The sequence below is a fragment of the Phacochoerus africanus genome, chromosome 2 (assembly GCF_016906955.1).
Source record: "Phacochoerus africanus isolate WHEZ1 chromosome 2, ROS_Pafr_v1, whole genome shotgun sequence".
NCBI lineage: Eukaryota > Metazoa > Chordata > Mammalia > Artiodactyla > Suidae > Phacochoerus > Phacochoerus africanus.
The window spans coordinates 192,926,004-192,950,547 of record NC_062545.1 but is presented as its reverse complement, the minus strand read 5'-3'; the positions used below and the strand labels follow the sequence as shown (position 1 = coordinate 192,950,547).

The 24,544-nt window shown below is 38.8% G+C and overlaps 1 protein-coding gene across 1 annotated transcript in view; it reads right to left on the bottom strand.

Annotated features, from left to right (window-relative positions):
* HIF1A (hypoxia inducible factor 1 subunit alpha) overlaps positions 1-22,452 on the bottom strand; it is a 50,207-nt gene extending 27,755 nt beyond the window's left edge. The window contains exon 1 of the mRNA XM_047767489.1: positions 22,080-22,452. Within this exon, the coding sequence (XP_047623445.1) occupies positions 22,080-22,114 (35 nt within the window). The 5' untranslated portion in view covers positions 22,115-22,452. The remainder of the gene's footprint in view (positions 1-22,079) is intronic.
* Between the last annotated feature and the right edge of the window lie 2,092 nt (positions 22,453-24,544).

Here is a 24,544-nt window from a genome sequence, read left to right as displayed (position 1 = left end):
CACACACACACACACACACACACACCCCCCCTACATGTCAAATACTACCCTGTACTAGTTCTCTCACTACAATCTGTGAATAGGTTAAATATTATCCCTATTTTACAGACGAGGAAACTGGGATTCAGTAGGTTAAAAATAGCCATGCTATAGCAGACAAGATTTGAACCCAGGTATTTAAGTCTCTGCTCTTACACAAGGTTTTATCTTCTTAATGGAGAATGCTGCTTCTGCCTCAAATACTCAGCTGCTCTCCTGTGACCCTCAACCTAATCCTATTAAGTCACTTATTTACTAAATGTTGAAAATAGCCATTACCATTTACTGAGCAGTGTGCTAAGGACCCTGCCACCATTATCTCACTTAATCCTCCTTATATTCTATGAATTAAGTATGTAATTGTCTCCACTTATATCTCTCTTCCCTCAGTGATCTGCAAAGCTGCAAGGTAACAATCTCAAAAAAAAAAGAAAAAAAAAAAAAAAAGAAAAGAGTTCCTGTCGTGGCGCAGTGGTTAACGAATCCGACTAGGAACCATGAGGTTGCGGGTTCGATCCCTGCCCTTGCTCAGTGGGTTAACAATCCGGCATTGCCGTGAGCTGTGGTGTGGGTTGCAGACGCGGCTCGGATCCTGCATTGCTGTGGCTCTGGCGTAGGACGGTGGCTACAGCTCCGATTGGACCCCTAGCCTGGGAACCTCCATATGCCACGGAGCGGCCCAAGAAATAGCAAAAAGACAAAAAAAAAAAAAGCAGGGTTCTTCATTCTTAGAGTATAATCCTATTAGAGCATAAGAAAAAGTGAACATCTAACAGTTGTGTTACAATAGTGATGATATAGTTTTAGCACTTGCTCAAGTTTGTGTGCTCATCTGACTTACACTTTAATAAGGAATGTGAACATGTGCTATTGCTTTTTTTTTTTTTTTGTCTTTTTAGCTATTTATTGGGCCGCTCCCGCAGCATATGGAGGTTCCCAGGCAAGGGGTCGAATCGGAGCTGCAGCCACCGGCCTACGCCAGAGCCACAGCAACGTGGGATCCGAGCCGCGTCTGCGACCTACACCACAGCTCACAGCAATGCCGGATCATTAACCCACTGAGCAAGGGCAGGGACCGAACCTGCAACCTCATGGTTCGTAGTCGGATTCGTTAACCACTGTGCCACGACAGGAATTCCGTGCTATTGTTAATAAGTGAACTTTGATAGAAAATTTTGAATTCAAGCATCTAGGCCAATTTAACTTGAGTATTTTGAGATTTAAGATGAGCTATTAAAAAGTATTTCTACTTATAACTACTGATCTATGTGAACTGGGATTTTCTCTGTGTTGCAGAATTAAAAAACAAATGAAAATAAATTAGATACTGAGGAGATATCATGAAAATTCAGCAATGTCCACAGTCTGCAACTTCATTTTTTTATGTGCATTAGAACTGCCTCAGGGAGTCCTTGTTGTGGCTCAGCTGCTTATGAACCTGACTAGTATCCATAAGGATTCAGATTTGATCCCTGGCCTCAATCAGTAGGTTAAGGATCCCGCACTGCTTTGAGCTCTAGTGTGTCATAGATACAGGTAGGATCTGGTATTGCTGTGGCTGTGGTATAGGCTGGCAGCTACAGCTCTGATTTGATCCCTAGCCTGGGAACTTCTGTATGTCACAGGTGTGGACCTAAAAAGCAAAACATACAAACAAACAAAAACCTGCCTCATTGCTCCTACTGACTTTAAGTAAATGTTTTAAATATGAACTTTAGAATGTACAATAATAAAAGTTTAAAAAAAATCTATTTCATACATTCACTAGAGTTCACAGTGGTTGGGGGAGAGATCTAGTGTGTCCCCAGACACTGCTTCTCTCAATTCTTTTTTCTCTTGAATTGGCAGGTAAGAGGCAGTGATGGCAGTCGGAAACACTTTCCTATCTGGCTAAGTAAAATAACCAGAAAAGAGTAATGATCAATGATCTCATGATAAGTCTGACTGTTGGTTCAAATGCCACAATTAGTCCAGGTAATCATAATTTTTTTTTCTTTTTAGGACTGCACTCGAGGCATACAGAAGTTCCCAGGCTAGGGGTGGAATTGGAGCTGCAGCTGCTAGCCCACATCACAGCCACAGCCACGCCAGATCTGAGCTGTGTCTAAAACCTATACAGCATATCACAGCAATGCCAGATCATTAAGCTAATGAACAGGGCCAGCGACTGAACCAGGGTCCTCATGGATACTAGTTGGGTTCATAACCAGCTGAGTCACAGAGGGAACTCAGGTAATCATAATTTTATCAGCAACTTTTGTCAGATTTGCTAAGCCCTCTTTCTTTTATACACAACCAAATTTAAGCTACCAACAAATGATCACCCAACTGAAACACTTGGTGAAGTTTAAATCTTTATATTACCTGCTATATACTTTTAAAGGGTATTTGATCAAACTAACCATGGTGATGGATTACCTCTGTATCTTTAGAAATACTTTCACAGAACTTTGAAGATAATGACTGTCCAAGATGTGGCAACTAAATTCATAAGACAAATCCATCAGAAATATGAGTTTGTGTAAAACACTTAAAGGACAATATAGACTGTGAGAATGTGAGCACGACATGAGTCAAAATTTTGAAAAAAGTAAGCCTCATAAAACAAAATGATATCTCAAGAGTTGACAAATCTAAATTAGATGAAGAAGGTGGTAAAAATCAATATGTTTTCTACTCATTATCAGCCTAGACATAAAGCAATCAGGACAACTGTAATAAAGATGTAATGAAGAAAATTTATCTGGTGCTCTTCACATGGAGCTCTTAAAACATTTCTCAGCTTAAAGCTACAACCTTTCAAAATTCTTTTTTTTTTTTTTTTTCTGGGGCCTGCTCCTGCGGCATATGGAGGTTCCCAGGCTAGGGGTCTAATCGGAGCTCTAGCTGCCGGCATATGCCAGGGCCACAGCAACACGGGATCCGAGCTGCGTCTGCGACCTACACCACAGTTCACGGCAACACTGGATCCTTAACCCATTGAGCAAGGCCAGGGATCGAACCCACAACCTCATGGTTCGTAGTCGGATTCGTTAACCACTGAGCCACGATGGGAACTCCTGAAATTCTTAATAATTTCAGCACTTGACTGCCCAGCTTCTTGTCTACTCACAGGAAGGCTCTTTTTATCAGGTCATACCCCAGAGAATTACAGCATTATTGACCACGATTATTTCTCATAGATCATGAGATTTAGGTCCCACAGAGATAAATTTGGTACTTATTTACTTACTACTTAGATGGCACAGTAAAGTCTTATAGACCAAAACAGATTTTTTAGCATGCAAATAAGGGTGCTATTTTTCTCTAAATCATCAATTCCATCTATGTTGCTTTTTATTAAGTAAAGATCAAGTAAAGGTCTGCTTCTGATATGTCTGTATAAGGTGCTATTTCATAGTCTGCTAGTCCCACTAGAAATCAGTTAAGCATACAGTAAAAATTCTGTCTTTTGAATCACTTGCTTACCCATTTCATTGACTCTTTTAGAACCAGTATTTGAGTAAACTACCAATAGCTCAATCTTTGTAGTACCATAGTTTTCACACAGTTTTTATTTTATTATTTAACACACAATACCAGTCAAAAAGTTAACAATTACATCTTCATATGATTTTGTATAGGAAATACATTTAGAACTGCTGTCTTGGGAGTTCCCATTGTGGTGCAGTGGAAATGTATCCGACTAGTATCAGTGAAGATGCAGGTTCAATCCCTGGCCTCGCTAAGTGGGTCGGAGATCCTGCATTGCTGTGAGCAATGAATGGTGCAGGTCACAGATGTGGCTTGGATCCCACACTGCTGTGGCTATGGCCAGCAGCCGTAGCTCCAATTCAACCCCTAGCCTGGGAACTTCATATGCTGCAGGTGCAGCCCTAAAAAGCAAAAAAGCAAAAAAAACAAAAAAACAAAAAAACTGTTGTCTTACTAAGCTTCCTGTGTATGAAGTTCATGAACAAGCAATAGCCATTTTATAGAAAATACCTATTATTTAGTAAAATACCTATTATTTAGTATTATTTAGTAAAAATTGCAGATATGTTAATTCATCTGTGTTGTCTACTAACTGCACAAGAAAAGCCTGTTAGCATTCCTAATTATAAATATACAAATTTAAGAACTGAAATTAGATCATAACCATTTGAAATATTAACAGATGTTCAGACTTTTTTCTATAAAGTTAATGTATAAATCAAAAAAGAAAATCTGGGAATTCCCATCATGGCGCAGTGGTTAACGAATCCGACTAGGAACCATGAGGTCGCGAGTTCAATCCCTGCCCTTGCTCAGTGGGCTAACGATCCCGTGTTGCCGTGAGCTGTGGTGTAGTTTGCAGACGTGGCTCCGATCCCGCGTTGCTGTGGCCCTGGTGTAGGCCGGTGGCTACAGCTCTGATTAGACCCCTAGCCTGGGAACCTCCATATGCCGTGGGAGCGACCCAAGAAATAGCAAGAACACAAAAAAAGAAAATCTCTCAGCTCTATTATTTGCTGCTTTAAAAACTCTTTCTGGCCTTGAAAGCATAAGTTGCTGTTTTGTACTTCTTGTGTCAGTATTTCTACAAGACAGACATTTTGAACTGAAATTCGATGATCTATAGGAGGTGGCATTTAAATTATCCTTTCTAGAAAGGTCTGTATACATTTTTGTCTCTGCCAGTCTATGAATGTGCATTTATTTGCTCTTGTATTCTGTTGTAATATATATTATGCATCTTTTCTTTTTTTGGCTGCCCCATGGCATATGGAATTCCCAGGCCAGGAATCAAACCTGTGGCCCAGACCACCAATTCCACTGCACCACAGGGGAACTCCATGATCTTTTATATCTTTTTAATTTTTGCCAAGCTGATAGGTGAAATTTGTATATCTCATTATTTTAACTGCCCTGTATTTCCTAGGATCTCAGGTCAGAGGAAAGGCCAAGGAAATTTTCATTCTTTATTTAGCATTTTGGCCCATAGCTTTAAGTCTAAACATCTACACATGGTGCTTACTATGTACACAGTGGTATTCTGAACATTTTTCAACTATAAACTTAAATTATTATATCATCACCGTGTTACAGATAACGGAAACTGGCTAAATAGTTTATCCAAGTTTACCCAGTTAATAAATAGTAGTAGGCCTATATTCAAATTCAAGTGGCCTGGCTCTAGAAACCACGCTATTAAGTGTAGACTATGCTGCCTCATAGAAACTCATTTTAATTACTGAGATAAGTATTTATGTCTACACCATTATGATAAAGTCCAAAATTGTTCTACTTCACATCTCCAAAGACATAAAGGAGAAGTATAGGGGTTGGCTTTGGAATTTAGGGCTTGACCCTAGGCTATTCAGAGGAACTCAGCCAGGTTCCTTCTTGGAGTCTGCTTGTAAATCTAAAATTCTAATCAAAAGGCATCTACAGTGATGATGCTTTCTGACACACTTAATACCTTTTCAAAGCAAAGCAACCTTTAATGGGTACTGCCAGCCACAGAGGGGAGAAAACCAGTAATCCAACCTACCTCATATATTTCCACTAGACTTTATTATTATTTTTAGGGGGGTCGCACCTGTGGCATATGTAAGTTCCCAGGCTAGGGTCAAATGGGAGCTGCAGCTGCCAGCCTACACCACAGTAACCAGTTCTGAGCTGCATCTGCGATCTAGGCTGCAGATATCGGCAATGCCGGATTCTTAACGTACTGAGTGAGGCCAGGGATCTAACTCGAAACCTCACAGACATTAGTGGGTTCTCAATCCGCTAAGCCACAAAAAGAATTCCTAAACTTTACTTTTAATTTGTAGAAAGGAGCAATTTGAACATCTTAGCTCACCACTGTTGGTGCCTTATTGGCTTAAATCCAGATCCCCGAGGTAAAACCAATCTGCGTACTCACTTGAGGAGATCTGGCCAGGTACACGCCAACTGCCAAGACACCTAATTGTACGAAGTACCTTGAGAGAAAAGATGAAGAAAAACTCCCCCTTCTAATATTTATTGAGCCCTTACTATGTGTTAGGCATTGTGTATTGCTTTTACATACATATAATGCTTTCATTTATTAGCACTTTCATTTAATTAGTGTAACAACTCTATAGAGAACCAAAACACTAAATAGGGTGTGACCTTCCTGAACCTCAGAATAACTTCATTCAAGACTTATTCAATAAGTATTTATTGAGCATTTATCAAGTATCATGCATAGTATAGCACTAGAAATATAGTGATAAGCAGAACAGCCCTCATGGAGCTTAGCCAGCCTCACATTTCATCTATTGAAATAGTTACCTAATTGCTATATTCCCAAATGCTGGTCTAGCTTCATCATAATTATTTGGGGACAGTCAACATTTCAAACGTCTGGGCTCTACCTTTGTAAATCTGATTAGTAGATCTGAAGTAGATCAGATCTGGTTTTTTAAAACTTCCAAAATGAATTTGATACACAGTGAGATCTTAACTGTCATGTTCATTTAGTTTCACTCTCAAATTACTACCACAATGATCCTTCCAAAATAAGAAATCAATGATATTATGTCCTGCTTAAAAACTCATCAAATGCACACAGGATAAAAGTCTAATTATTTTCAGATGAAACCTTCCTTTACTTAGTTTCCTGCCCATCTCTTCATTCCACATTTCTCTGGCTCAAAAGCATAGTATTTTATTCCTTTTTGGCTCATTTGACCCACTCACATTGCTGGGGAATCCTTTTCAGTATGTGACTTGGTAAATTTAGGGGAGAAACTTTTAAGATTCAATTTTGTCATCACTTTGTCTCTATTCTAGCTTCCAAAACTGCTCCTCTCCCCTAGATTTGACCACTCTGGTTATTTTGCTATATTTAACTTCCTCTACAGCCCTCAAAGCTTCTTGGAGGCAGGAAATTGCCTCATTCATTTTTGTGTTCTTAGTAGGCATGTGCACAAGTGGCTTTAGTATTTGGCACAAATCTGCTATTTGACTTTGATTTCAGTCCATGGAAAACTAACTGCCCCTTCAACATTCTTTTTTGGGATCACGGAATTTGTGCTTCATCAGCACGCCTGTGATTATATAGATTACAATCATAATTAAATAGCATAACAATGTCAGTATTATGAACAAAGCATACTATTTGGATTTATTGTGATTATCTGGATATGAACTTTCAAATATAACTCAGCATAGTAGATATAAGTTAGGCTGAAAAGAAAAAGCTAAAAAAAAAAAAATCCACCAAGCTGTACAACAGTGAATAGCACCAATATTATCACCAAGGAGAGTAAATGATTTTGCCAGAATAGAGATTTGGAGGCATAAGGAGAGAGTTGAGAAACCAGAATACCAATTTCCTCAAAAGAGGCTTAAAGTTTAAGATTATTTTCCTTATCACTGCAATCTGTATGTCAGAAAATGCCGGAGTTACAGTTAATGTTGTTAACTAATTAAATCAACACCTTTACTACCTTTATAATTCTGTCTTCCTAGCCCAGCTGGAAACAGGAGAATTGATTCATTTTCTTTTCTACAATCTTTTCCAAGAAAGTGTTGTAATTATCATAAAGACATTAAAGTTTTCATTAAGTTGATTTCTAATCTGATTGGCTTTTTTTTCCAAGAGGGTTACCTTTAGACAAGTATTTTGTATTTATTATAAGGAGTATTCTCATCATAAATAGGATTTGTTGTTATAATTTTCACCTGGTAATTGTTGCAAAAGCAGAATACCTCAAATAGATAATGTTTAATTAAAAAAAAAATCCCTCAATGGATAAAACAGCAAAAATTAAACATTTCAAATTAAATATAAATTACATTTTCAAGAGAGCTAGTTAGCTTTTATTTATAATTAATTTCTCCAGAAAAATGTCTTCTGAGTTCCAATCAATGAACTTTTAGGATGCTCATGTTAGAGAACACCAATCATTTACTCCACAAATATTTCTTGGTCATCTTCTATGAGCCAGACACTGTTCTCAGTGTGAATCAAGTTCTTACCCCCATGGAGCTTACATTCTAGAACAAATGTATCTTTATATTTCTTGTCTTTATTCAATAGCAGTTACCTGAAACAATCTCTGACAAAACATTAGTCATAGAAATAATCTTCCCACAAAACCAAGCAACAAAATTTTAGGAGACACAGCAAAGTCTACAAAAATTTATCTCTGCTTATAGAAGATATTACAATACATTAATATGCAAAAACAGCAGGCTCTACAACAAAATTTAAATATGAATCCATTTTCTGTGGGTATGTAATGCATGTATATGTATACAAATAAATGTATAAACTATAAGTGCACAGATAAATCCAGACACATACAATGATACAAAGTGTTAGCAAAGTTTACAAACCTTAACAATAGCAGTTTCAAGATGGCCAAATCGCAGATTACTTTGTACTTTAAGAAAAATTCACCATTGAACTAACACTATCAATGCACCTTAACTTGTCAGAAAAATCTAAAAGTGGTCATCTAACTTTTAAACTTTTTCCCAAAAAGACTAACTGAAAGCAAGTTAAAATTTTTCTTCATTTTGGAATAAAGCAAGAACAATCATATTTCTTTTTAGGAAATGGAAAGTAAAAACTGAGTAAGCAATATAATTTGGTATCTTCAATTTTTCATTCTAATCTGATTTTCAGATTTTGACATTCACCATTTAGTAATTAATCTGAAATTAAAAAAAAAAGGTGAAATGGTTTGTTTCTAAAAAAAAAATAATAAGGATACATGTATTTGTATTATTTTTGAAAGCAACTTAAAAATTCCTTGGTTTAGATAATCATTATCTTACTAACTTGGCAATATCTCTTAAATACCCATGGTTAGAGAAAAGATGGATTATTCACTTTTCAATAACCTCACAAAAATGCTTGGTTTTAATATTCGACTTCCTAATGCTGCAGTAAAGAAAGAGAGGAGAAGTTCCCATCGTGGCTCAGTGGTTAACGAATCTGACTAGGAACCATGAGGTTGTGGGTTCGATCCCTGGCCTTACTCAGTGGGTTAAGGATCTGGCGTTGCCGTGAGCTGTGGTGTAGGTCGCAGACGCGGCTCGGATCCCGAGTTGCTGTGGCTCTGGCGTAGGCTGGCAGCTACAGCTCCGATTAGACCCCTAGTCTGGGAACCTCTATATGCCCAAGAAATGGCAAAAGACAAAAAAAAAAAAAAAAAAAAGAAAGAAAGAGAGGAAAAAAGAATCACTGTTTTAAATTAGAGGGTACATTCTGAAAATGAAATCAATATCACATCTAAGATAATAAACGTTCTATTTATGCATTAATTAAATGTATGAATTAGCCAACAGACTTACATCTGTTTACATTTTGGGGTATTGAAGTTCTGGGGTTTTTTTTTTTTGTCCTTTTGTCTTTTCAGGGCCGCACTTGGGGCATATGGAAGTTCCCAGGCTAGGGGTTGAATTGGAGCTATAGCTGCAGGCCTACACCACAGCTCAGGGCAATGCCAGATCCTTAACCCACTGAGCAAGGCCAGGGATTGAATCTGAGTCCTCATGGATACTAGTTGGGTTCATTAACCACTGAGCCAAAACGGGAACTCTGAAATTCTGTTTTTAAAAGAATATGCTTTTGTTTTGCTTTGTTTTTGGCTGACCCTGCAGCTAGTGGAAGATCCCTGGCCAGGGATTGAACCTGCACCACATCAGCAACCCAAGCTACTGCAGTGACAATCCCAGATCCCTGGACTGCTGCACCAGAATTCCTGCTTTTGTTTTTAGATTATTATTAACTAGTGGTTTAAATTAACTCTCTCAGTTCAGAACTGACATTGAGCCTGTCAAAAACAAAACAAAACCAAAAACCCCCCCTCTGATCTCCTAATATATAAAGTACTAGATAAATAAAACAAAAAATGAGCAGCTATTACTCTAAGATGGAGGTTCTCAAATTTTAGCTTGCATCACAGAGTTTACAATCTGAAAGGCAAGATGGGGCCTGAAAATCTCCAATGCTAATAAGTTAGCAGGTAATACCAAAGATGCTGATCTGGAGAATACTTCAAGTCCCTCTGCTCTAAGAAAATATTTCTATGTGTCGTTTAAAAAATGCCCAGAGAAGTAAAAAACTGTACATCAACACTCAAAAATTGTTTATTACTTTCTCTTTAAAAATCTGCCCAAGTGTTTTACGAAACACAGGAAACACATCCAACCTTTAAGACATTAACACTGCCACATGCTTAGAACTCAGTAATTATAAAATACAATAAGGACTTAGTCTAATCAATGGTTGACCTATGGTATGCATCACAGTCACCAACGGACCCTTTTACCCAGGTATCTGTGCCTAGATCCCAACCTTGGAAATTCAAATTGTTAGCCTGGCATGTTTGTTTAAAATACAATCTTCCAGAAATAGCAACAACTACAACAACAACAACAACAGACAAAAAGACAAAAAAGACAAAAAAAAAAAGGAGTTCCTGTCGTGGCGCAGTGGTTAACGAATCTGACTAGGAACCATGAGGTTGCGGGTTCGGTCCCTGCCCTTGCTCAGTGGGTTAACGATCCCGCGTTGCCGTGAGCTGTGGTGTAGGTTGCAGACGTGGCTCGGATCCCGTGTTGCTGTGGCTCTGGCGTAGGCCGGTGGCTACAGCTCCGATTCAACCCCTAGCCTGGGAACCTCCATATGCCGCGGGAGCGGCCCAAGAAATAGCAACAACAACAACAACAACAACAACAGACAAAAAGACAAAAAAGACAAAAAAATAAAATAAAATAAAATACAATCTTCCATGTGCATCACGGTTAATAAATTAGCACTGCTGTGGAACTCCCATCATGGAGCAGTGGAAATGAATCTGATTAGGAACCATGAGATTGAGGGTTCATTTCCTGGCTTCACTCAGTGGTTTAAAGATCTGGTGTTGCCATGAGCTGTGGTGTAGGACAGCAGCTGTGGCTCTGATTGGACCCCTAGCCTGGGAACCTCCATATGCCATGAGTGTGACACTAAAAAGCAAAAAAAAGAGCACTTCTGTACACTACATATGAAAGTTTAAGAGATTGATCCTGAGTTCTCATCACAAGAAAAAAAACATTTTTTCTTTTTCTTTTATTTTATATGTATATGAGATGATCCATGTTCATTAAACTTACTGTGGTAATCACCACATGATGCCTATAAGTTGAATCATCATGCTATCCACTTTAAACTTATACAGTGCTATATGTCAACTACATCTCAATAAAGCTGGAAGAAAGAATTGATGAAATCCAATTAAAACAATAAAAAAATAAAAAATAACTTTCAGATGATTCTAATGAGTACTCTTAGCTGTTCCAAGGTTTGTGTTTTTATCCATGAGTGCCTGTACAGTTTACAGTTTGTGAGTCCCATTCTAAGTTTACCAAATCAGAATCTCTGGGAATGAGTATCTGGAGATTCTTATATTAACTAAACACTTAGGTGATTCTTAAGCCACAGAAGTTTGAGAACAATCAGCAGGTCTTATAGTAGGGGTTTAGCGGGTTAGCCAGAAAATTTGAAAAATGAGAAAAATTTATTTGTAGCTGCAACTTAAATACACATACCATGACAACTATGTTTGTCTGGCAGAACACTGAACTGAGTGGGTTGGGCAATATATGTAGCTAGAGGTACAATTCAATGACAAGCCAGTAACAAAGTGTGTACTTAATAAAAACCAGTAACTTTTTCTCAAAAAGATCAGAGCATGATTAGGCTTTAAAGATGACCAAATGAAAAATGTGATAACAGTGGAATATTTTTCAATTCTCCAAGATAATTTTTTAAAAATCACCTTTTAATCTTTTTATGAATACCCCAAGCATCAAAAGATTGAGACTCACTGTCCAATGTCCACGAGTAACAGCTGGACACCTCACCTACTCTTACCACTCTTCTCCCTTTGCATTACCTTCCTCTCAGCTTGTAAATGCCTTTGTGTTTTCTCTTGTTATAGGCTTTCTGATAGTAACAGAATTAGACTGGAAATAAAGGTCAGTGACATTAAACTATGTGTATATTCAGAAAAATGTGCCTTTAATTATTTCCTTAAATATAACAAGATATATAAGTTATAATAATCAAGTTCTTAGATAATAGGGAAAAGCATGTATCAGAATGAAAGCATACACACAGAAATCATACCCTGAGGATTTTTCCTATTTAGTTCTAAAGCCTGACCATGATATTCTGGAAATGATGACAAAAGAGCTCTCCTGAAGCAAATGTCTTGGCTCTCCACCTACATGAATCTATCCTACCCAATGTTATCAAATAAATTTTCAACCAACCCTCTGACCCTGTTTCTTTGTCAATAAAATGGGGATAAGTAACACTATTAGTAAGTGGCGGCTCTCAGATTCCACCTAGACTGATGTCTCTGTATTTAACATGGCCTATGCCTTTCCACAGATCAGATGCTTAACTTTTTTTTTTTGTCTTTTTGCTATTTCTTGGGCCGCTCCCACGGCATATGGAAGTTCCCGGGCTAGGGGTCGAATCGGAGCTGTAGCTGCCAGCCTAGGCCAGAGCCACAGCAACGCAGGATCCCAGCCGCGTCTGCGACCTACACCACAGCTCACGGCAATGCCGGATCCTTAACCCACTGAGCAAGGGCAGGGATCGAACCTGCAACCTCATGGTTCCTAGTCGGATTCGTTAACCACTGCGCCACGACAGGAACTCCTGTATTTTTAAAAATTAAAGAAATATAAGGATTTTTTTACTTAGGAATAGGAATAATTCCCTTCAGATATTTGAAAAAGATCTCACAGAGAAGGCAGATATGGTAATTTATGCAACTCCAGAGAGTACCTACTGGGAGTTACAACATGGCAGGATTTTGCTCAACAGAGTTAAAGTAATGCTGAAGGTAAACTATGAGAATTTAAAAGCTCTATTCTCATTTTGGTGGCAATGTAAGAAAAAGAAAAGAAAAAGCATGTTCTGGATCACCCAATGATCTCTATACAGGACTCTACTTTTGCTACAAGCATTTTGTGTTTGAGGGTGCACTTGTTTATGATCAAACTGGTACCAAATGATCAATAAGAGGAATAGGGCTACATTTTTAAACGTGGTATACTCAGACTGAGGTCACTGGGCACATCTCAGAGATTCACAAGTGTTACTGTGCTCCAAAAGAGACCCAAACATTAGTCAAGATTGAGAAATACTGGAATAAAGAACTTTCTAACATTTAAAGCTGCCAAAAATGAACACACTGTATTGCAAGAGTGTTTTTGGTGTGTCTAAGAAAATTCTCACAGCACACTAGCAAATTAGTAAACAAAATTATAGAAGATGTTCCTGTGATGGTTAATATTAAAATAATAAAACTTAAATCCCAAAGTCAATTATTTTGCAAGAACCTTAAAACTTAAGATCACACTGTGCTAAAAAAAATGAAAGATGGAACAAGCCTTTTGTAATGGATTAATCAATTAACACCAAAAACTTAATATTCAAACATGGCCCAAGCCATCGACAATTCAATGCTCTGCTTGACAAATTAGATACACAAATACCCGCTGAATAAATGAATGTGCAATAATGTGTTATAGGCCATGGTGGTTAGGTGATAGAGTAGTGGTCTAGGGGTGAAAAAAATTTTGAATGATTGAAATAAATCAACCTCTTCATATTTGCCAAGAAAATATCTCTTCCTCCACTCACAACAAAGGCCCTTTTAGTTTGACATATAACCCATTTAAATATTTTAGCTATGGTATTACCTGCAAAGGCAGGCAATTTCCAACTCTCCTCTGGAAACAGACTAAAAGACATTTAATGAATTTCTGATACCCAGAGAGCACAGAAAAGTAGGGGTTCTTAATTTCCCATCCTCTAACAGCCAAATAAATATCCTTGAGAATATTTTTCTTCCTTTACTATTAACAATGTAGAAAATTATTATTTTAGACTAAAAAGTATACACACACAAAACAAGTATATTCATTTAACTTTCAAAGGCCAAATATCCATTGGGGGGAAAAAAATCAATACAAAGGAAAAGCTACACTAACTATTCTACCACTATTATATGTTCACTGGTGGTTTGGCTTAAAAGGACATCAGCATTTGTCAGACTGTACTAAAGAAGACTTGAAGGATTCTAAGTAACATTGTCAGACTTTAAGGGAGTGAAACTCTTTTGTAAACAATTTAATAAATATAATAATAATATGAACATAATTATGGTTTCTAGTTTATTAAGTCCTTACCTCATGCCAAGAATTGTTACGACTGTTCCACATGGGTTAATATCATTTTTATCCTCATTTTTATCCTCATTTTTAACGCTCTTAGCCATGAGTCATTACTACATCTTTCTTAAGGAAATGAAATGAAAGCCCTAGTCCATAGAAGAGATTTTAAGCTTTCCCAAAGGCACAACAAGAACAGTTGTTGAATGACTATGCTTGATGGAAAACTAAAGAATATGAATTCAGGTGATTTGCAACAAAAACCTACAGCCCTTTCATTAGGATAGCAGCACCGATAAAGAGTCCTATATAAGGAGATAATAGTATACATCAAGACAATCGAAGAATCTGCAAAAAGGCATCTGACTCATATAATCAGGAAACCCCACTGACATAGTTAAAAAAGAACAGTCCAAGCAGGAAAAACTCATTCATCCAGGAAACTGATATGTGGATACTATTACACAGAGGGAGTTTCTTTTCTTTTTTTAAAATCATCACAAACTGTATGGATGCAGGCATGGGAATGCTTAGTGGCCATATATCATACCATATAACCTAACAGTGGCAGAATGAGGCCAACATGCAAACTGAGCAAAATGTAAGCCAAGTAATACTCAAGAGAAAGCCTGGGATTATACTTTAAGGACATCACTTAGGACTCTGGGTCTAATTGTTCCTTAAACCAAAGCTAGATTGTGTGAGCCAGTAACAGCCTCCCTGCCCACTCCCCAGATTCGTTTGAATTGTGTTTCATCACTTGCAATAAAAAGAATCCGAATACACTTAAAACTGCCAGTGTTTCATTAAAAACAAACTTTAACGATGATAAATACAAGAAAAGGGCACTCTCAAATACTGCTAGTGTATAAAATGGCCTAAACTTTCTAGAAATTGAGAGTATACTTCAGAGATGTTTGCTAAAGATGAAACAAGGGTAAAGATACTTTCCACATTTACCTAGCTGATTTTCTGCAGCCATACACATATGCCTCTTTAAGTAAACCTTTTAATCAGTTTTCTGAATATATAGAATTGGCAGGCACTAATTTTAAGAATAGGGTCCTGAGTTACTTTCAAGGCAGTACATGTTGCAATGGCTATATTTATTAACAAAATGTGTTTTCTAACTGGGTTTTAATAGATAATCTAAATATTTTTAAATGACAAAAAAATTAAAATTCAAGATTCTAGAAAGTTCTAAAGTAGCGCAAGAAATTCCCAAACAAGAAAAATTCCTAAGAAAAGTGGGACAGAGAAGAGCAATGACTTCCAAAAAAACACTTTTGAAAAATCTTAGTCTTTCTCTGCTTTCTTTGTTCATTTAGTTATTCTTTCACTGTTTCATTTATTCATCAAGCATTTAAGAGGTCACTGTGTACCAGTATTCTCTTTTACATCACAAGCTTCAAATTCAGTCTATTTGTGATCTTACTCATTGAAACATTTCAATTTTAACTGAAAAAAAGAGAGGGTCACTTTAAAGAAATTTGCTTAGCTTTTTGAATTCACAAGAAAAGATCTATAAGAACAAAAACATACTTCAACTCAAAGACTTAAATGTTCTGCTTTTAAACCTTATGTTTATTTTTACCACAGTATTATTCAGTTGGAAAAACAAATTCTCGGAAACTATTAGGAAAATCAGAGAAGCAGAGGGAACTGTCACTAATGAGTGAAAACTGCAATATTAACTAGTAGATAAGTACACTGTGACATTCAAAACTGGGTAAAAAACTACAGTAAATTATGTACCTGTCACTAGATTTTCATCTCATTTACAAAACAATAAATTTTGAAAAATCATACTTTGAAATAATCTTTAATATTATAAGGCAAATGAAAATTCTAAAAGTACTCATAAATAACAGCTGAGATCACCAGAACAACTGCACATCATGAGGACAGTTCTCTTACAATTATTATTTTCAATCCTTTAAAACAAAATTACTAATGAAGTGGGACTTTATCAACAACCGAACAGGTAGAAACCATTTTAAACTCTAAGCATTTCCTGAAAAAGTACTGGCACTTTACAGTACCCCAATTCTTTCTAAGTCACTAGAAAAACTTAATTCTCATTTTAGAGTTACTTAACCCCACTTCTGATAAAGCTTCCAATGGCAACTATTCTCTGCTGTCAGCTTTACGTTAGTTAATTATCCACAAACAAATCCTTAAAAATACAACCACTTCAATATATCCATTATGATGGCTACTATGATAAAAACAGAAAATAACCAGTGTTGGCAAGGAGGTGGAGAAATAGGAATCCCTGTGCATTATTGGTGGAAACGTAAAATAGTACAGCCACTATGGAAGATAGTGTGGGTTGTTCCTTTAAAAAATTTAAAGTAACTGTTACCATATGATCTAGCAATCCATCTGGGGATCTATCCAAAATAACTGAAAGGAAGATCTCAAAGAGATATTTACACACTCATGTTCAGAGCATCACTTTTCACACAGTCAACAAATGGAAGCAACTGATTAGAGAAATTTTCACATACTAAGGTATGGATGGCTTATACATGAGTTAACTTGAATTTTATGCTAACTAAAACAGCCTGTTTGTGGCCTACCAAATATACATTGTACATCTGCTTTAATTATTAAATAAAAGGGTACACTGACCAGAAGTAAAGAATGTCCATGTTAAAAATAAAGATTAAATGCCTCCCTTTTGGAACACCAACACTGGTACTCCTTCAATGATAAGACTGCCTTCCCAGGTGCCAAGCCCAAACTGACTTGCTGTGCACATGCTGATCTGTTTTGTTTTCGTTTTTGTTTAAACCTTGAAGGGATGAATCCGTGACTTGTTTGATGTTCTTTGTTCTGACAAGACATAAAACTGAACAGTTCCTCAGAGAAATCTGGGCTTCTGGGCCACAGTCCTCAGTTTGGCTCAAATAAAACTCTTTTCTATTTCTCTAATAGAACACATTGATTATTTTGTCAACACAACCTATCCACCTATCAAAACATGGATGGATAAATAAAATGTTGTATATACTATTCAGACTTAAAAAAGGATATTTTCACACAAACTACAACACGGATGAATCCAGAGGACATTATATTAAGTGAAACAAACTGGTCACAAAAAGACAAAACAGTGTTTCTATTTATGAGGTATTTAGTAGTCAGATTCAAACAAACAGTAGTGTGATGGTTGCCAGAAGGTAGGAAGAAGGGAAAATTGGGAGTAGTTGTTTAATAGTTACAGAGATTCAGTTTTACAAGATGAAAAAGTTCTGTAGACTGGTTACACAACAATGTGAATATGATTAACACTACTGAACTGTACACTTAGAAATGGTTAATACGGGAACCTTCATGTTAAGCATTTTTTAAATCCACAGCTAATAAAACCCCACAATCACTTCAAAAAGCTATAGGGAAAAAAAGTTAAGAAGTAATCACTTAATGTTTATTTTTACAGATTTAGATTATATTTTCTAAAAGGGTCATGTCTGGCAAACAGATATGGGTTTATTACTTTTATTGCAGAAAATACGAGTTTTAATATAAAGCTCAATACACGTTCAAAATAGTTAATTCTTGATGCTCCAACCGACAGGGATATAATTATTTTTAAAATCCCAAGGCCTATAGCAATACTTTCACTAAAAATGGTGAGCAACAAGAATGTTGGCTTATCTTAGATTAAATTTTTTTTCTGAGCCTCTAGTTAGGCAGAAAACATACACAACACATACACCACAAGTAATAGAAGGCTGGGTAAAATCCACCATTAGATAATTAGTCCCAATTTAAATAAAAAGAGAGAGTGGGAAGGGGGGGAAGGAGAGCATTCTTCTCATGAATTAAAATCAATTTCTTAATAGAAAACTAATCCAACAACACACAGTCAGATTACTTTCTCTCACTTGAGAAACAGAACTATGTTAATATTCTTAGAAATATTAGACAGTATTTTAAAAAAATTGTATTTTAAGAGGATATGTCCATAAACAAGTAATCTAACCCAAATTTTAATATCCATGCATTCGTTTTTAATTTCACCATCAAACATAATAAACCACAAGTTCTTCCAAAAAAATCAGTCAAGAAACTAATCTCCCTCAGCCTCCTACACACCATTCTAACATACAACAATAGAATGTGACCACAAAATCTTTACCTTGAGCCCAAACACCAAGAGAGTTGCAAAGACAATGGAAGTCAACAGGTAGGAAGATTGGATGTTATCTTAACTGCACAAAATGCTCTGCAGTGGACCACAGGAATGAACTACCACACTTAATCTAAAACAACATGATAGTTCAGTAAACACATACATGTGCAAGAGTACACTAATATAAATTTTATACAAATCAAGCTACAAAAATCAGACTAACAATACAGGCTTGAAGCCTTGCCTTGAGATAAAAACCAATGACCTTACCTCTGGAGAAATTAATATGGACAGTTTTTCTGCCATTAGGTTTTATATGCTTTACCGGAAGTATTTTATCAACTTATCATATTTAGCAAAGATTAATGTTTAAAAAATTGCCTACTCTAAACTGTGGCATCTAGACAGAAAAAAGTTTTAAGTTACTGCCATTTCTAAGACTGCAGTGTCTTGTCCATACCTTGCTAAAATGAACCATCTGAATAGTGTATGTGTTTATGATTCTAGTTTCTCAAGTCCAGGGTAAATTTTTAATAGTCTATTTTAGGAAAAAAACAAAGGGGTAAGGGAATGTGAAAAGGGGGGCATAGGGTAGATAGTAGATCAGACGCTCAAGAATAACTGATGTGGAGTTCCCATAGTGGCTCAGCAGAAACGAATCTGACTAGCATCTATGAGGACATAGGTTCAATCCCTGGTCTCACTCAGTGGGTTAAGGACCTGGTATTCCCATGAGCTGTGGTGTGGGCAGGTGGCTTCAGCTCCAATTTGACCCCTAGCCTGGGAACCTGCCGTGGGTGCAGCCCTAAAAAGACAAAAAAAAAAAAAGAAAAGAAAGAATAACTGATGCTAGATGCCAACATGATCCAGAGTTGTACTGTTTTAACTGGAAAGAATCCCCTTTAAAGTTCTGGATTCAATGATAGTCTTTTCATTTTTTAGGAGATATAGAAAAGAAAGTGGAGAGAAGAGGAATTAGCACAAAGAAATATTTGGAAGGACTTGTAAAAGGGAGTTTTCATTTTTAAGTGCTGTGGAAGTTTAAAACTTTACAGGTAATGCCTATTTTCAAGTATACACTGTTACTAAGACTCCTTAATCAAACACTTGGCATAATCTCATTTAATCTTCACAGTAACCACTAAAATGGTTGCTATTATTGCAATCATTTCAAGAGGAGGAAATAGGCTCAGAAGAATTCAGTAACTTGCCCAAGCTCACAAAGCTAACAAATGAAAAGGCTGGACTCAGTGGTGTCAGGCCCAAAGTCTATGCTCTTAACAGGCAACCTCTTCAAAAAGGAAATTAAAGTAAAACTTCAACAACTAAAAATGTTTACTAGTAAATGACAGCTTCTTGATTTTTATGACCAAAGTTAAAGAAGGAAGTTAAGGAAGGTCCATTCTCAGAGATATTACTTAATGATCCAATAACTATTTGTTTTGTAAAACTCTTAAGGATTCTGGCCTGAAACCTGAAAGGGAACAATGAACCTTTTGACATTCCTTTGAAAATCTGAAAGTCAATATTAATGTGGTATTATTAAGTCCAATCCCTGCTATTATGGAATCAACATGAAATTCCCTATATTAAATCTATTACAACCTTACCCAAGCTCTATTCTGACTTCTTCCAATCCTTCAGCTTGAGTTTCCTAGCCCTCCTTTAAGAGATAAATTTGTCTCCCCCACCTGCATGCTACAGGCTCATTTAAAATGGAAAAATTGTAAGGAAAAAAAACCTCTGCCCCTCAATCTCAGTTTTTCAAATGTTCAAAAATAGTTAGAAAAGGATAAAAAACAGGCATCTTTAACAAACAGCATCTAAAAGTTGTTCAGTAGCTACCTACCATTTATTAACTTAATTTTTCAGTTATAAGAACCTCTGTATTAAGAAATAACATTAAATCTGATCCAAATTTGCTAAATTTTCAAGAGAGAAAATTGGGAGAAAACAGCAAATGGAACTGAGGAGAATCTAAAAACTAGTTTAGACTTGAGGATGAAGCACAGTAGCTAACTAATTTATTAATATTAAAGCTGTTTATGCTATTCTCAACTAATGGATTGCAAAGGAGAAATGACTACATTATTGCATATAAAAAGAGAGTGGTGCATAACTTCATGCCCAGTATTAAGTATGATCCAGCGTATGAGGACAGAGAAGTGGCAATACACAGAGGTGAGGTGCCTTAGATTTATATAAAATAGCAGCCTCATCATTTCATCAAAAGCCTTGCAAACACTTCTGCAAAATTAATTGCAATTAATTTCTATTGCAACTTTTGGAATTAAGTCTGGGCCTGTTTTCTCACTTTTTGAAATTTATACGTGCTTTCTCTGGTATAAATATATATAAATATATATACAGAAACTGAGAATTTGTCATTCTATTAGATAAAGACCAAAAAAGAATCCACAAAATAGCAAGAACATAAACAAGTTTATCTTCTGCTGATACAGATTACAGCAGTTAATCCCTCCCAGAAGAGTGGAGGCACTTAACAGTAAAGCTAGTCTACAAACCAGAACTCTTACCAGAAATCTTCAATTTCTTAAAATAATTTCCTCAAAGGTTAAAATACCAGAGTGGACCAAACACTGTGAGCGTTGGGGGTGGGTGGATAGAGAATCACTTAATTCCACTGGTTGGACTCACAATTCTTAATCCTACAAGGTACCACTTAAGACTCAAACTTCAAGGTGTTTTAAATACTTGCATTAAGTTCTAACAGGATGATAATTTACTTCGAATATATTTTAGAACACTTCAACTTCAGGAAAATGAGACAGGTCTAAAAATTTTGCAACATTTTAGTGTTGCATTTCATTTGCTCTCATCACACTTTCTTTCCAATCTCATTATAAGTGTTTGCCTGAATTTAGCCAGACGCTACGTTTTCACTAAGATATCTTCCAGAATGAATGAAGTAGATATACTTCACTTACAACGTCTGGGCTCTCTTGACAGGTGATAGAAACCCCAGAATCCAATTATGATGTTCTCATTTAAATGTTGCTATTTCTCTAAATTCCCGTTACTCCGACTCTCACTCTAGGCAAGTTTTCCAAGGCGATTAAAACCAAACTAAATCAAACCAAACCTGCACGTGTAAACTAAAAGTTAGCATCTCAGGCCCTCGCAGCAAGTCCCTAAAGCACAAAGGCAAAGGCACCCGCCGAGGCCGGACAACCGCTGGGCACGATCGCATCCGACCACGCGAGCCCCTGGGTCGGAAATCCAGAGCCCCGCGCCCACAAGGAAGCGAGGACCTGCGCGCAGGGGCAGACGCGGAGCAGAGTTTTCAATGGAACCCGAGAGGATGGGGGCGGGAAGGGGCGGAAGCTCGAGTGCAAGCGGCGGCGACCGAGCCGCGTCTCATTTCTCTTCCCGGGGTTTTCGGGCGCGGAGAAGTCCACTCGGAGCGGGCACCGGCCAGGCTGGAGGTTTTGGGGAGCAGGGGAGGGCCGTGTGAGGCCCGGGCGGCTGGGAGCAGAAGCCAGCAGGGCCCAGGGCCGGGCCCCCACAAGCACTTTGGACGCGTCTCCCACCCCCCACGACAAGATGGCGACGTGGACAGTGGGGGAGCCCGGCCGGCGAGGCTGGGGGAGAGGGGAGGGGACAGGAGGCAGAAACAAAAAGGCGGCCCCCCGGAACGCGGAGCCAGCCGGCGAGCCTGGGCGGGGTGCGGGCGGAGGACTGACCGGCGGGGGAGTGGGCTTACTTTTTCTTGTCGTTCGCGCCGCCGGCGCCTTCCATGGCGAATCTGTGCCCGAGATGCCTTCGCGGCCGGCGGCCCCCAGGCTCGCTCCGGCCTAAGCGCTGGCTCCCTCCGCACGCGGGGAGGAGGGAAAAGCACGTCCAGAGGTGGGGGTGCGAGGCGGGAAACCCTTCGTGAGACCAGAGGCGGGAGGGCAGGCGGCAATCACGAGGGTCCAGGTCCGGCTCCGAAGAGCCTCCCCCGAGGCAGCTTGTCAGGGCACGGCCCCGCGCACTGGCCAAAGCGGCGACGGAGGCGATCCTCCCGTCCCCTCAGACGAGGCGGTTCTGTGCACTGAGGAGCTGAGGCAGCGGCAGGGGGCGGGCAAGGGCGGAGGCGCGCGCGAGCGCGCGGGCGCGGGGGAGTGTCGGGGCGCGCTCGCCCGCGGAAACCCGGAGCGCGCTCACGCAAGCCCGCCTCACCTGAGGGGGAGGCGGGTTCCTTGAGAGCCAATGGCGAGCGACGCAGGCGGCCAGTCCCCACCCCAGCCCACGTCTGTCTCAGCCAATCAGGAGGCGGTCAGCTGAGGCACAGCTGGGAAGCGCTGCCCTGCTCACGTGCTCGTCTGTGTGCCGTAGTAGAGGAAAGAGAAAGGAGATGGGGTGCGGCTAGCCTGGGTCTGGGAATTCTGCGCCTTCTCCTAGGGAAAGCTGTGGCTGGCTTTGGGAGGCGCTGCTGAGAAAGGATTTCGGGTTTTGGGTCCCAAGCTTGCATCACACTTCCTGCTTTCGGTGCAAGTCTCCCGCTCTCCTTTCCCTCAGCAGCTGTGCTGTGCAAGGTAGCCGCCAGCTCTGCCCAGTCCCAAAACGTTTTAAAAAGGCAGACCTTTCGCGTCTTGGCGGCAAACCCTCCGTGCCTTTGCTCAGAAGTATTACAGTAGGGTCTTTCTTGCCACGTTACCCAACCGCGGGCCAAGTCACCGACCACACCCTTTGCTATAGAACACGAGGGTACTCGCATTGTTCCCTAAGTTTTTCTGTGAAGTTCGTTTCTAAGTAAATACGAATAACAATAAAAGACAAAACTCCTTCTCTTGTATATCTCTCGAAGTAGTTAAGGTAGCAGGAAATGTTAAAATCTGAAATATCTTAAGCATTACAAATAGGTATAACAATGGGTATAGGAGTTCCCGTTGTGGCTCAGTGGTAAACGAATCTGACTAGGAACCATGAGGTTGCAGGTTCGATCCCTGCCCTTGCTCAGTGGGTTAACGATCAGGCGTTGCCTTGAGCTGTGGTGTAGGTCGCAGATGCGCCTCGAATCCCGCGTTGCTGTGGCTCTGGCCTAGGCTGGCAGCTACAGCTCCGATTAGACCCCTAGCCTGGGAACCTCCATATGCCGCGGGAGCGGCCCAAGATATGGCAAAAAGATTAAAAAAAAAAAAAAAAAGAATAGGTATAAGCGATTTTTATAAAAAGAGCATAAACCTGAATTTCAAAAAGAACAGGAAATGGCTTTAGGTTTACTTTTATTTTATCTTATTGTTGCTTTTAAAAGAGTGGAAGAGGAGTTCCCGTCGTGGCGCAGTGGTTAACGAATCCGACTAGGAACCATTAGGTTGCAGGTTCGGTCCCTGCCCTTGCTCAGTGGGTTAACGATCCCGCGTTGCCGTGAGCTGTGGTGTAGGTCGCAGACGCGGCTCGGATCCCGCGTTGCTGTGGCTCTGGCGTAGGCCAGTGGCTACGGCTCCGATTCAACCCCTAGCCTGGGAACCTCCATATGCCGTGGGAGCGGCCCAAGAAATAGCAAAAAGACAAAAAATAAATAAATAAATAAATAAAAGAGTGGAAGATAATCTTAGATGGATTCAGAAAAGGGAAGACAACTCTTAGTTTGTGACTTACCACCTTGAATTGAGATCACTGTGTAGACAGGAAAGAGGAATGAGATTTTTCCAAAACTCGCACTGAGACCTGGGCAGGGGACCTGCACAGGAATTAAACTGATAATGTGGCAGCCAGTATTTCCTGTTTGCTAACCTGGCTTTGCAAGCTCTTGGATAAGACTTCATCACTTTTTGGCTTTGAAAGCATGCATTTCAAGCCTGTCAGTCTTCTAAATGAAAAAGATATATTTTGAGCTATGCAAAGAGCACTGCACACATATCTCCACTTGGCACTGGATTATTTTCTCACCTTTGTCTTATGACTTATATTGTTAACAGTATAGCTTTGGGTTATATGTTAATGTGAATATCTAGATTTTAATTATATTGGCATGTAAAAACAATGGTCTACATAACATAGCATTAAACTCTTGATGAGAAAAAAATTGGAATTCCTGATATAGTTCAGCACGTTACATGAAGAACCGACTAGTATCCATAAGGACGCCGGTTTGATCCTGGCCTCACTCAGTGGGCCAAGAATCCAGCATTGCCTCAAGCTGCAGCATAGGTCTGAGATACAGCTTGGATCCTGTTTTGCTGT